At 32.4% G+C, this 13,020-nt stretch overlaps 1 protein-coding gene across 1 annotated transcript; it reads left to right on the forward strand.

Moving 5' to 3' along the window:
• Window positions 1-3,877: 3,877 nt before the first annotated feature.
• On the forward strand, window positions 3,878-9,426 carry LOC134720570 (sialate:O-sulfotransferase 2-like). Its single transcript, XM_063582899.1, has 5 exons — window positions 3,878-3,993; window positions 5,811-5,905; window positions 8,006-8,133; window positions 8,324-8,462; window positions 9,280-9,426. The coding sequence occupies exons 2-5, from the start codon at window positions 5,824-5,826 to the stop codon at window positions 9,288-9,290; spliced, it is 360 nt and encodes a 119-aa protein (XP_063438969.1). The 5' UTR covers window positions 3,878-3,993; window positions 5,811-5,823; the 3' UTR covers window positions 9,291-9,426.
• The last annotated feature ends 3,594 nt before the right edge of the window (window positions 9,427-13,020 follow it).

Here is a 13,020-nt window from a genome sequence, read left to right on the forward strand (position 1 = left end):
TTTATATGATAATATTGCACTATAATTGATCTGATCATTTCGATAAATCTAAATTATTCACAAGTTAATTAATACATGCCACTACGCTTATCTATATAATCCTTTCATTTACAATAATTATTAAAGATATAAATATCCATCTTTATGTTCAAACCTTGCGCAACAAAGAATTAAGGACACATTCCGATATACTTGCCGAAAGCGAATCGTGACGTTGTAGTTATCCCATGAGAACGCGGTGTGTCAGTGTAAGATCATCCCTGGTAGAACAAAAGAGTCGGAATGTAAAGACTTGAGAAACAAAACATGTTTTAAACAGTAATCTCCGATTTCGGCCAAATGCGAATTTATATTATTTGATAACAAGATATAAATTATTTTGATTGGTTCGTTTTCCGCATGTTAATCAGTCTGAATCTGTATATCATTTTTGTTTCCATTGTTATGCAGTTTATCTAAGATACCGCTAGTTTTCACTGAAACTAAATGATAACACAGAGGTGGCCAATAACCTGGCCATATGAGGAGCACTACCGTTCAAAAAAGGAAAATCTACAATGGAGAAAGAAAATTTTTTGAAGCTTCCTTCTCTGCATTTTTGTTTTTATTCAATGTCTGAAAATATTTCGTTACTATGAAAAATAAGGTGATATTGCCTTTCTCGCCAATGAGACAATTATCTACAAAAATGCAAATAAGTAAATACAAGCATTTCTAGGCAATCGTACGGTTTCAACTATAATAACAACCCGAACCGTATTTTCGGACAAATTGGACCTGACATAATGAATATGAAAAAAATTAGCCGATTTAACATACGGCCCTATTTATAACAAAATAATTCACCAAACACATATACATTGTATGTCAGACATAAACCAATGACATCCATATGAGAGAGAAAACAACAAAAACTTTATTACAGGTACATATATGGCGGGTCAAACTTGCATGTTTGAAGGTGTCAACCCCCCCCCCCCCCCCTCCCTCTAACCTCGGACAGTTGTGTAACAGTACAACATACGGAGTACACTAAAATAAAGTTTTTGATTTAAGAAAGGTTTTTTAGCGTTCTAATTAAGCGCAAAGATTACTTTTACTTCCGATTTTACCTCAAATTTTAATATTGTCATCAAAAATTTAATGGTTGTCACTTTGAAAAAGCCGACAAGAACTCTATCTTTACTCAAAGTCGTAAGTGTATATCAAGATAGCCATATACAATTGTTGAGAGTAACCTACGAGGGGTATGGAGATACACTTTTAGCAACGAGGTGATAAAAATGCTATTTTAGCGCTAAGAAAGATTTCTGTTACATTAAAATAAAGAACTTAAGATGGAACTTTATCATACTACCCCAGAAGACATACACCTATTATATTGTCAACAAAAATCTGGTCACTACTTGTCAGAATTATGTAAAATACATATTTTGACAGTTCTTAGTTTGGCAAAAAAAACCGGGCAGAGATACATGGATTTAGAGCTTAGAAACATTGTAGTCCCTCATTTTGATAATCCTCCACTTGCGTCAAGACTCTTGTAAACGTACGACAATGGTAAACCACACAGGGCAATATAGAAAGAAGATGTGTTATGATTGCCAATGAGACAACTATCCACAAAAGACCAAAATGACACAGACATTAACGCCTATAGGTTACCGTACGGCTTTCAACAATGAGCAAAGCCCATACCACATAGTCAGCTATAAAAGGCCCCGAAAAGACAATGTAAAAAATTCAAACAAGAAAACAAACGGCCTTATTTATGTAAAAAAAAACCGAAAAACAAATATGTATCACATAAACAAACGATAACCACTGAATTTACAGGCACCTGACTTGGGACAGGCACATACATAAATAATGTGGCGGGGTTAAACATGTTAGCGGGATCTAAACCATACCCCCCTAACCTGGGACAGTGGTATAACAGTACAACATAAGAACGAACTATAAAAATCAGTTGAAAAAGGCTTAACTCATCGGATGGGTGTAACAAGGATTGTAACCGAGTACAAAGAACACAGATTGGTGGACATGTTGTCAGACTGTTGGAAATGTACACTCACTGGTAAACGTAAAGATAAGACTATTGAACACGAAAAAAAAACTGGTGGACATGTAAGCATGCGGACTGTGGCTATAAGCATGCGGAATAGAAGACACAAAGACCGACTGGTGAATACGAAGTCAGACTATTGATACATAGACAGAACGTTGAAAATGTAAACGGACTAGTGAACATAGACATACTGGTTACCATGTAGACAGACTTCTTCTTTAGTTTCAGAAAACCATCAACATACTGATGTTTACTTTCCGGCGACGTGTGGACACATAGCCAGACTGTGTAGCCAAACAAGGGGACTATTAGAAAGACTGATGAAAAGAAACACAGGCTAGTACACACCTAGACACACTGACGAACAATTGTGTAATTTAAAAGTTAGTTGACAATAAATATGTATTAAGCATATAAATATAATTCTAACTCTGTTGGATTTAGTTTTCAGACTTATATAAGTATAATGAAATCTATCATATGGGGGAAAGATTGGCATGGAGGAAAAGTAACTATATGTATACCTACAAACTTATTTTACACCGTAAGAGACGTTGTGTATACCGATAATAGATATAAATATGTTTTATTTTTTGTTTTATAATAGCTCATTTGAAAACGTACTAGTTCCTTTTTTAATCCGTCTCACATGAATCTTTTTAGAATGGCATTAATAATTTTTAAAAAGTTTACTTTTTATTTACAATGTGAAATGTGTATATACATACGGTATTATTGTTGTTGAGACGTTAATATATTATTATTGTATTATTATTGTATTGTATTGGAAATTAATAAATTGCATGTCGTTCATTCGAAAAATAAACGATAGACAAATATGAAAGACACAACCAATCATAACTACTGAGATATACGCACCTGCCTTAGAACAAGAAATTAAGAATAAAGGAGCTCAGGACCGAATTTGGCCTCAAATTTCAGGTATATCTGACGAAAGATGTTGACCACTTTTTAAACACTTAAGAGTCTATTTAATTGATTCAATTAATTTATGTGAACGGTTTTAACTAATTTAGTCATTAAAACGCCCCGATTCAAGCTCAAATATGAAAAATCTACCAAATATGCTAAAAATGTCACTTTTAAGATGTTTTTTTGTCAAAAATGAAAGTGGCTGCATCCGTGTTCATCCTCAACCTTTATATATGTTATGTATTATCATCAAATACAACTTGCATTTAAATATTTTGGATGAACACGAATGCGGCCACTTTCGTTTTACACGGAAACCGTCTAAAATTTCCCCAAAATTCTAGATTTGTGAAGATTTCAGAACTTTAGCATGACTTTATGGTGCTAGTACTCGATATATATACATCGTATTGTCAAAAAACGGCCCATATTTATGCAGCAGACGCATTCTACTGTTCGATAAATAACTTAAAGTATACATTTTAACAATTTTGTAAAACTGCTATATTTTGGGGCCAAAAAGGGTCTTACTGGACCTACTCCTTTGGGTGAAACATGTTGTTGGCAATCATCCCTCACATAATCTGGGACTTCAGTTATCTGCACAAAATATTAAAACGATAGTAACTACTAATTTAACTCAGCACAGAGTCATTAACCACAGATCTGATGATTTTTGAAGCTTCAAATCTACTAAAATATATAAAAAATATATATTTCACGTCTAATTTTAGACGAATCATACATATAAATTATAATAAAATTGTATGTCAATTTAACAGTGCAAGGTTGCTACCAAATTAAGTTTCAAAAGGAAATACATGGCGAAATGAGGAAACATTAATATACAAACGGTAGTAAACATATCCGTTAAAAAAATACGTGGAAATCCAAGGTAGGCGATATAGTTGGTATAAAAAAAGAATTTGTCACCCATTGCCAAAGTCAATCTGGAAGATATCTGTTTTCTTACAAAGACAAGTTGCACGTAAGTAAGTTATTATTTTTTTGTTTTTTGATTTATGTAGAATTCAATATTTTCCGAAATGGAGTTTAGCGGGCTGATTTGAAAAGATTATCACATGCTACACGACTTTCCGTAAAATGGAATTCCGGCGTTAAACGGCAAATTCCGGAAAATACATCTCAATGGTGCGTTTTCGGTGAAAACCAAAACTAAGTAGGTTATAAAACATTTATAAGGAAACAAGAAAAATAAATAATATAAATTGCGCAAAAAAAAAGGATACATTAAATACATTTTTTAAAACTTCAAGGTCCCTGGATTTCCAGCATAATTTAGACAGTTTCTTTACAAATGCTTTGCTTTTGCGAGTAGTGTTCATTACAAGTATGTTAATCTGTTTTTATCGCCAGTTGTAGTTTTTCTTCTCTTTTGAGTCTTATTATAGACATTTTTTTACATTGGATGTATTACATTTAGGGTCCGGGGTCCGTAAACTTTTCACTTTTTGAACTTCTTCTTAAGATCCACTTGAAAGGTTCATTATAATGTAACTGCTATTTTCTCTATTGTTGGCGCATATGATAAAAAGATCAAGACATGCCATTGTTAATATCAGATGTATTATTAGCCCTCGGTCAATATCAGACATCGAGCCTTCCACACTTGGGCTGCTACTGAACACATCCGATATGAAAAATGAAATGTAAAAATCTGATAGAATCCTACTAAATACATCTTTCATTTACATTCAGTACACATTCTAACATATTGTTTGATATTTAAAAAATATATGAATCGTTAATTCAAAGGTATGCAAATTATGAATAGAGACTTACGAGGTCCTAATGCCCAAAATATTTGCCCTAATCTTGTCAGTAATAGTTATCTGAGCATTTATGCATTTTGGAAAACATTCCTAGTCATTTTCAAAATCCAGTCCTTTCTATTGTGCTAATATTGCAGATTCATTAATATTTGTTGATATGTCAGACGACAAGATGTTAAAATTGAAACGTATTAATGCTCTTCATTTCGTACTCTATTTGGCCGTTTAACTTTATATGAGTTTGGCGTATACGATTAAAAGACTGGTTGGTATCATTGGTGAGTATAACTACTAAGTCAATGCCACAGCTGGTGGAGATTTCCCCCCAATGGTCCTTGAGCCCAATAGTCACCACTTTGATGTTGAAATGAATTAATACCTTTGATATTTTTATATGAATAAATTAACTGTTTACAAACATTTGAATTGTTCTAAATACATAGGATTCCCTGCTTAAAGAAAAGATTAATATTAGCAAAGCTGTAATTGGCAAAATCTTTTAGAAGTTTTAATCTTCAATGCTCGTCAACTTCGTTCTTTATTTAGCCTCTTTATACTAGTAACTCTCCTGAGTCGAGCGTCACTCATTAGTCCTTAGAAGATGAACTAATTTTTGTGTTCAAACTATAAGACTAGTGTATTTGATGAGTTTTTCTTTTTATTTCTGTCACAATTTAAAGTTGAGCTTATCGGAAATAAAATGCACCAAAAAATATTAATGATACCTGTCGTATCTCACTCTTCAAGTGTGACATTGTCTTTAGTTTATACAGTGTAAGATTATTTTGTATCTGCTCACCCCCCCCCCCCCCCCCCCTCAATTATTATTGACTGGAATTTAAAGGAAATTATTATTTAAAACTGCGACAAATATGATCATTAATGCTGCTCAATTAAAACAAATCAGTTTTACCCACAAAATCCTTTTATTAGGATATCGACAGTAATTATAATAATGTGCCATGTGACCATTGATGTTCCTAAAACAAAAGGGTAATTACAATTTTTAATATCAGCTTACAGGGAACTATGAAGAATTTGTTTGTTCTTGCCCTTTGTTTGGTCAGTGTTGTTTACTCAAACCCATACAGGAATATTGGACTCTATAGAGGTAACTATGTTCAACATTTACTTCACAGTAGCAACAACAATAAATATGTGTATTTTTTCTGTAATTTTATTAGATAAATAAATGAGAGAAAAAATAATCAAACATTGTGGAATATTATTATCAATCAATATGCTTGATTTTTTCTTCTAATTCTTTGATTTATAGAATCGTATGTAAAACGGCATAAACAATCGTTTTAAGTCTCTTATTAATCATTGCCTGTTGGCGTATCTTAATCAATGTACAATATTGTCTTTTTTTCAAAGAATAGTCTTTAAATTGGGACCACTAACGCGTCTAATGTCACACAATATTATGTTTCACATGTAAATTTACAAGATTAAATCCTTAAATATTTTTTTCACACCATTAAATACTAAGGCAAACATGCTAACAAAAAAATCAGATATCAAAACTGAGATATCCAGTTATAAACATTTCTAAAAAGGAAAATAACAAAATACCAAACTCCTAGGAAAATTCAAAATTGATAGTCAATTTACAAATGGTAAAATCAAAAGTTCAAACAAATCAACTGTAGCGGGAAAAACTGTCATATGCCTGACTTGGTAAAGGCATTCCTTATGTACAAAATGGTGGATTAAACCAAGTTTTATATCGTTGGTTTTCCCGTTTGAATGGTTTTACACTAGTAATTTTCGGGCCCTTTATAGCTTGTTGTTCGGTGTGAGCCAAGGCTCCGTGTTGAAGGCCGTACTTTAACCTATTATGGTTTACTTTTTAAATTGTTACTTGGATGGAGAGTTGTCTCATTGGCACTCACACCACATCTTCCTATATCTATTTATAGCCATCTAAACCTCACACTTGTATGACAGTCCCATTAAATATTCCGTTATATCTGTCAACAATTTTGGAAGCAAAACAAAATGGAATACAGCAGTCAGCATTGAGTTATAATCACTATAAAAAAAGCATGTATATCAAAACATGCTTCTGTTTTATATTTTCGTCGTAATAACTAGAAGGTCTATCACTACACGTCGTCAGTAAAAAGTTTCTTTTCATTTTCTTACATGCTCGGTTATTGTGTGAAACGGTGGGATATGGTTACATGCATTTAACATATTCATCAATATTTACTTAATTGTCCTTTCAAATTTTGTGCAAACGATGTGTTTATATGACAGTTGTTATAGCTTCGTTAGATGTGTTTGAACTTTCAATTTTGCCATTTATGATTGACTTCCCGTTTTGAATTTTCCTTCAAGTTTAATATTTCTATTATTTAACTTTTTATCAAATACTAATAATACTAGTAATCATGACAATTTCGCGATCTGGGATACTTCATTATCGTATGTGATCTTTACCTATTGAAACGAAATTTAAGTCATTATAAAAAAGAATATGTTGTATGATTGCCAATTTGACAACTCGCCACAAGACCCAAACACGACACAGATATTAACAATACTACTATTGGTCACCGTACGGCCTTCAACAATGAGCAAAGCCCGAACCGCATAGTCAGCTATATAAGACCCCGAAATGACAATGTCCAGCAATTAAAACGAGAAAACTAACGGCCTAAGTATTTTGCTGAATACACACTCAAGATTAATAACATGCACTTCTTCTGCAGTTAGTGTTTGAAGGAAAACATATAAAAGTCAATCTCATTTGTTCGTAATGATTCGTTAAGTTTGATTTGATTTTTTTTAATTTTTGTGTTTTAACGCCACTTTTTGGCTATTTAATGGCGGTCAGTTTTTATAGGTGGAGGAAGCAAGAGTGCCCGGGAGTAAACTACCGACCATCGATAGGACAACTGACAATCCTAGTCTATTAAGATTAGAGTGTTGACTGGCTAGTGATTACAGTAGTAGAACTACTTAGACCAATTGGCTATCGAGGCCCCTTTGTACGTAAAAAGAAAAACGAGAAAACAAAAACGAATTATTTGCCGAATTTACAGGTTCTGTATATAGACATAGGAAGATGAGGTTTATTATTTATAAAAGTAAACCATTATAGGTCAATGTACGGTCTTCAACAAGGAGCCCTGACTCACACCGAACAACAAGCTATTTAAGGGCCCCAAACATGTATACATAACACCATGATTTTTCTACTTAGGCTATGTTGGATGTTTCGTGGATGACCGTAACCACCTTATGTTAAAGCACCGGAAACAGGTTTTACATCGGAATTCTTTGGAGAAATGCAGACATCACTGTAGAGGGTTCAGGTATCTTGGATTACAGGTAAAACAACTATATACGAGCTGTCTAAAATTAGAAAAAAAAATATTCAACTTTTCTCAACAATAAGTAATCACAAAATATATAAATCATCGGTACATGTAAATTATCTGACCTCTTAATATGCCAAATCATAATTTTCAGTCTCGATTTTTATTTATTTTTTGGTAACAAACAAATATATATTTGTCAGGCCGGTCGTTGGTGTCTTTGTGGAAATAGGTATTACAGCCGAGCATATCCCCAAGCATCAGAGTTGGAATGCAACTACCGTTGTCCAGGAGAACCTAATAGGATGTGTGGAGGCTCGTGGAGAAATGCCATTTATGAAGGTAAATGAAGTTAGAAAGATAGTTAAAGTTGAAAAACGGAGTTACTAGAATATGTTTTAACTTATCTTCATTCCTTAATGGTTGACTAAAGATCATTTGTATATGAGGAATGTATGAAAACGCAGCTACGTTCGAATATGTTGCATTCGAACGCACACTGAACTTGAATGATAGTTACAGGGCAAAATTACTGAACATACCCAAAAAAATATTTTTTTCAGTTGTTTTCTTTTTTTCCAAAACATTATCGCAAAGAGAAACAACAGAATCACAAAAAATAAAATAAAAGCAAAAGACAACTAGGTTTGAACAGACTTCTATACCATATTCCTATCTAAGTTCAGAAAAATACTGTAAACTAATATAAGAGATCTTACAAAGCATTTCCCTGCAAGATATTTTTTTTTTTGTGTTACGCCATATCATGCTGTTTTTTACATAACATAGTATGGATTCGCATGACTGGTGATGAGATTCCCTCATGTTTTGTTATTGTAATCGTAAATTAGAAATGTAATTACGAGTTTGAACATAGGTAAATTACGATTGCATCTGATTTAGACATCAACAAAGGTGGCTATGGACTTTTTATGTAACACAATTTTGGCCCTTTTCAAACAACAGTGGTTTGAATAAGAGGTTTGATGTTTTAGAATAAAATCAGAGAGGTGTGAGGATAGATAATAAATCGAATGCAATTAACGTAAGTTTTTTCTATTGATGAATGAAAAAAACGGATATAGCTTTCCACAAGTTAAATAGTGTTTGATACATGTCGATAATATAATTCGGATGTTATCTATATTTTTTTTTACAGTTTGCCCCTGATTCCGTTGGAAAAGAAACACAAACAGAATATAACAGATAAACTGCATCGTCGTTATTAAAATATCTAAATCATAGAACTTTATTTTATAATCATGTTATTAAATGTAGAATCATAATAAATTATATCTTAAATCAAGGAGTTAGCAATGGAATATAAAAATCAATTCTTGTATGCTAATTGGAAGTTATTTTCGTGTAATAGCCTATCAAACACAAACCAAGGTTTAACCCCCGAGTTTTTCCTAAAATTTCTTGTACCAAGTCAGGAATATGGTATTTGTTTCTATGTCTGTTGGATTTTGTTTTTTGTTGTTTGTTGCAGTTCAGAGTTTCTGTGGTTCCTTTGTTTTCCTTGGTTTTAGTTTGCATCATGGATTTGTTGTCCCTAAATAGATCAGCGGTATACATGTATTACCGTTGTCTTTATCTATCGTTTGGAAAGCCAATGATGTAACGGGATGAATAGAAAGATAGACAAGGAAAGAGTATGTGTTAGGAACTTGCTCTTCAACATGGCGATAAAGGAAAACAACTCTATTTCAATCATGTCAGTGTACATGTATATATAAGAATAAGAATAAGAATAATAATACTTTATTAATCCAATTATGGACCCTTGCGGGTTTTAAATTTTATACAATGATTACAATGATATGTCATAACAATGAAATAATAAAATGAAATACATGACAATAGAACACTGAACAGTTCTTGCATGCACATGGAATAGAAAGTAATATGGGAGACAATCAATTTATGTAAAGGATTATTCCCCTTTAAACAGATATGGTGTTTTGAGTTGCATAAAAATGATATGCAGCCCCAACTGATTAGATATAAGGGTATTTTTCTCCCATGTACACACAGCAACCAATTACTAGATATTTATGTATATAATTATATTTTTTGACAATTGCAAGAATATGATAAGCACCTTAGAGTTTTACTGCAGTTTGTTAATGCATATATAAGCATTTACATATTAATAGAACACATAGAGAAATGTGCACTTAAATTAAATTTTTGAATTTAAAATATATATATATAGATAAACTAAAAGAGATTTATCCGTTAAAAGAATTTGGATCTCAATTCAAAACTCTGGATAAGAAAAATGCTTAACTTTTTCAGTATATATATATATATGTCAGCTCTAAATGGTCTAGAGTCTAAAAATTGCTAACAGATTTCACAGAAACAATCGAAGATCTGTCATCAACACCAAAGTCTCCTAATATCAAAGAAAACACTAGTCATTTTGAAGCACTGTATAGCTTGCTGGTCGGTGTAAGCAAAGGCTCCGTGTTAAAGACTGATCTATAATGTTTCAATTTTACAAATTGTGACTTGAAGTGAGGGTTTTCTCATTAGATGTGGTATGAAGGCCAATGAGACAACTCTCCATCCAAGTCACATTATAAACATATGAAAGCTCTCTCACAGGCAAACAACCCATAATTGAATAAATATGCATGATTTGAATGTTAGATCCCAATAGTACAGAAAAACAAATAAGTACGTGAGGGTGATGAATCAAATGCAAATAACTAAAGTTGCACTATTAACAAAGGATTGGTTTTTTTCTACAATCTATTTTGTATATCTTACTACATTGGCGTTTATAAAGCAATATATTTCATATGTTTTTTTTTTCTTTCTTTTAAGTTTGATAGCATCTGCAAAAGCGACAACGACTGAATATAATAGCTGAAATGCATCGTCGTAAATAAAAATAATAAAGTTATAGAACAAGATTGTATTACCAACGTTATTTAGAATACAAATAAAACAAATCGAAGTCAAGGATTTGTCTAGGCTTAAAAAAGTATCGATATCCTTGCTAAAATGCTTCATCTGAAACACTTATATGTAATTCATAAAAGGTAATAAGCTAAATTGATAAGAAAGGCAATGATGTTGAAGGGGTATACGAGTTCATGGATATGTGTTTAACGTCCAGTTGCAAATATTACATCCACATGGACACGAGAACATATGATATAATTGCTTCTGTCCCATAGAAATTGATTGAGGAGTGGTTTAGAAAGGTTGATATAATTTTCAATTATTTGAAACACTATTTTTGTCTTTCCCACCTTTGTTAGTTTTTGATACTCGTCAACTCGATTGATTTGGCTTGTTCATTTAACCGCAATTGACGAGTCTTATGAAAACTAGTTGTGCTCTTTGCGTAACGGTTCTAGCGTATCAAATTTTAAGATTAGTACATGCATATTTGATGAGTTTTTTAGGCGCCATCGTGATTTGGTTTACTTCTGGAATCTGTGTCTTAGATGACCACGAATATGTTCTAACAGTCGTAACCACAATCCCGTCCACTTTTACTTAATTGTGAAATAAACGAAGGAATTTTTCGGATCGGATTTTCCTTACATGAGTAACACGACGGATGTAACATCTGGAAAAGGAACCACTTGCATTTCCGAATCACTTGATGACATCACCAGTTTGTCAATGCTCAATCTTTGGGGTTTTTGTGAATGACGTTGTTATTTTTTATTCCTCTATCGTTGTGTTTTACCATGCGTTATCGTTTGCATCTTCGTATATACTTATTTTGTATTGTTTGTGTACTGTGTACAGTCTCATTATAAGAATAAAACAATAGAAGAGCGCAAATATAGAAATGAAATTGTCACTTTAAAATGTGTTGAAATGTCTTAAATGCCAATAAACTTTAAGTCTTTTAGCAGTTTATGAGCAGTTATGATAATGTGTTTAGTTTTTATTTTATATCTATTGTGTATCATCAGGTACATTTTGTCACAAATCTTTTACGATTCATTCATGAAAATGAAATATTGATTTGTTGGATATCAAGACAATATCAAGATCTTGACCTTAACCTCGATTCGTATTTCCTATACCAAAAACCTTAAACACACAAGGTTTTTATGAAATATGGTTTATAGTATACACTATTAGTTATCTTGGTGTAATCAGGGGTGTACAGAATTTTACACCGTTGTTGAAAATTCATACACCCTGAGGCGCAGCCGAATGGGTGTATGAATTTTCAACAACGGTGTAAAATTCCGTACACCCCTGATTACACCAAGATAACGAATTTATTTCTTATGAACAATTCCTTTACTCATTTTGAAACCAGGATATAAAATTGTAAAAATGGTAATGAAAAATTTCCAGCGTAATATTTTTTCAATGGCTCCGTATTCAACAGTCTACTAAGCACAATATAAAAAAAGTCAAGACTGAGCAATACGAAATCCACCAAAAGACAGGAAGTGATGCCAGGTACTCCGGAAAAGAAAGAAGACCATTACTATGCATGCTATGTGTGTATGTCTAAAATTGAATAACCAAAAAAAAAATTCTGGTTAAAGTTGTGGTTTTTTTTCTATTGTCAAATAATATTAGATTTATATTGTTGTTTGTCGCTTTCAATGTCAAGAGAAAAATGTGCTATGCATATTCAGGACAACTAATGAATTATTAAATCACGATTGACACAAATCAACTGATCAACCAAGATGAAAGGAGGAAAAATTGTAAGGTTGGTTTTTTTTTTGTATCTGAGAGAATTATATTTGGTTTTGACATCAATTATCAATTTTTGTCGAATAACTGTATAGGTGTGTCTCGACATCAGTGCATTCACAATAATACATTACTACTTATAAAAAAGACGATGTAATATGATTGCCAATAAGACAACTATCCACAAAAGACCAAAATGACACAGACATTA

Source organism: Mytilus trossulus, chromosome 1, assembly GCF_036588685.1.
Source record: "Mytilus trossulus isolate FHL-02 chromosome 1, PNRI_Mtr1.1.1.hap1, whole genome shotgun sequence".
Classification (NCBI taxonomy): domain Eukaryota; kingdom Metazoa; phylum Mollusca; class Bivalvia; order Mytilida; family Mytilidae; genus Mytilus; species Mytilus trossulus.

Excerpts from the sequence above, each read along its gene's own strand:
- LOC134720570 (XM_063582899.1), top strand. The coding sequence starts at position 5,824 with ATGAAGAATTTGTTTGTTCTTGCCCTTTGTTTGGTCAGTGTTGTTTAC. Across the intron at positions 5,906-8,005 it reads GAATATTGGACTCTATAGAG|GCTATGTTGGATGTTTCGTG; the intron begins GTAACTATGTTC and ends TTTTCTACTTAG. Across the intron at positions 8,134-8,323 it reads TCAGGTATCTTGGATTACAG|GCCGGTCGTTGGTGTCTTTG; the intron begins GTAAAACAACTA and ends TATATTTGTCAG.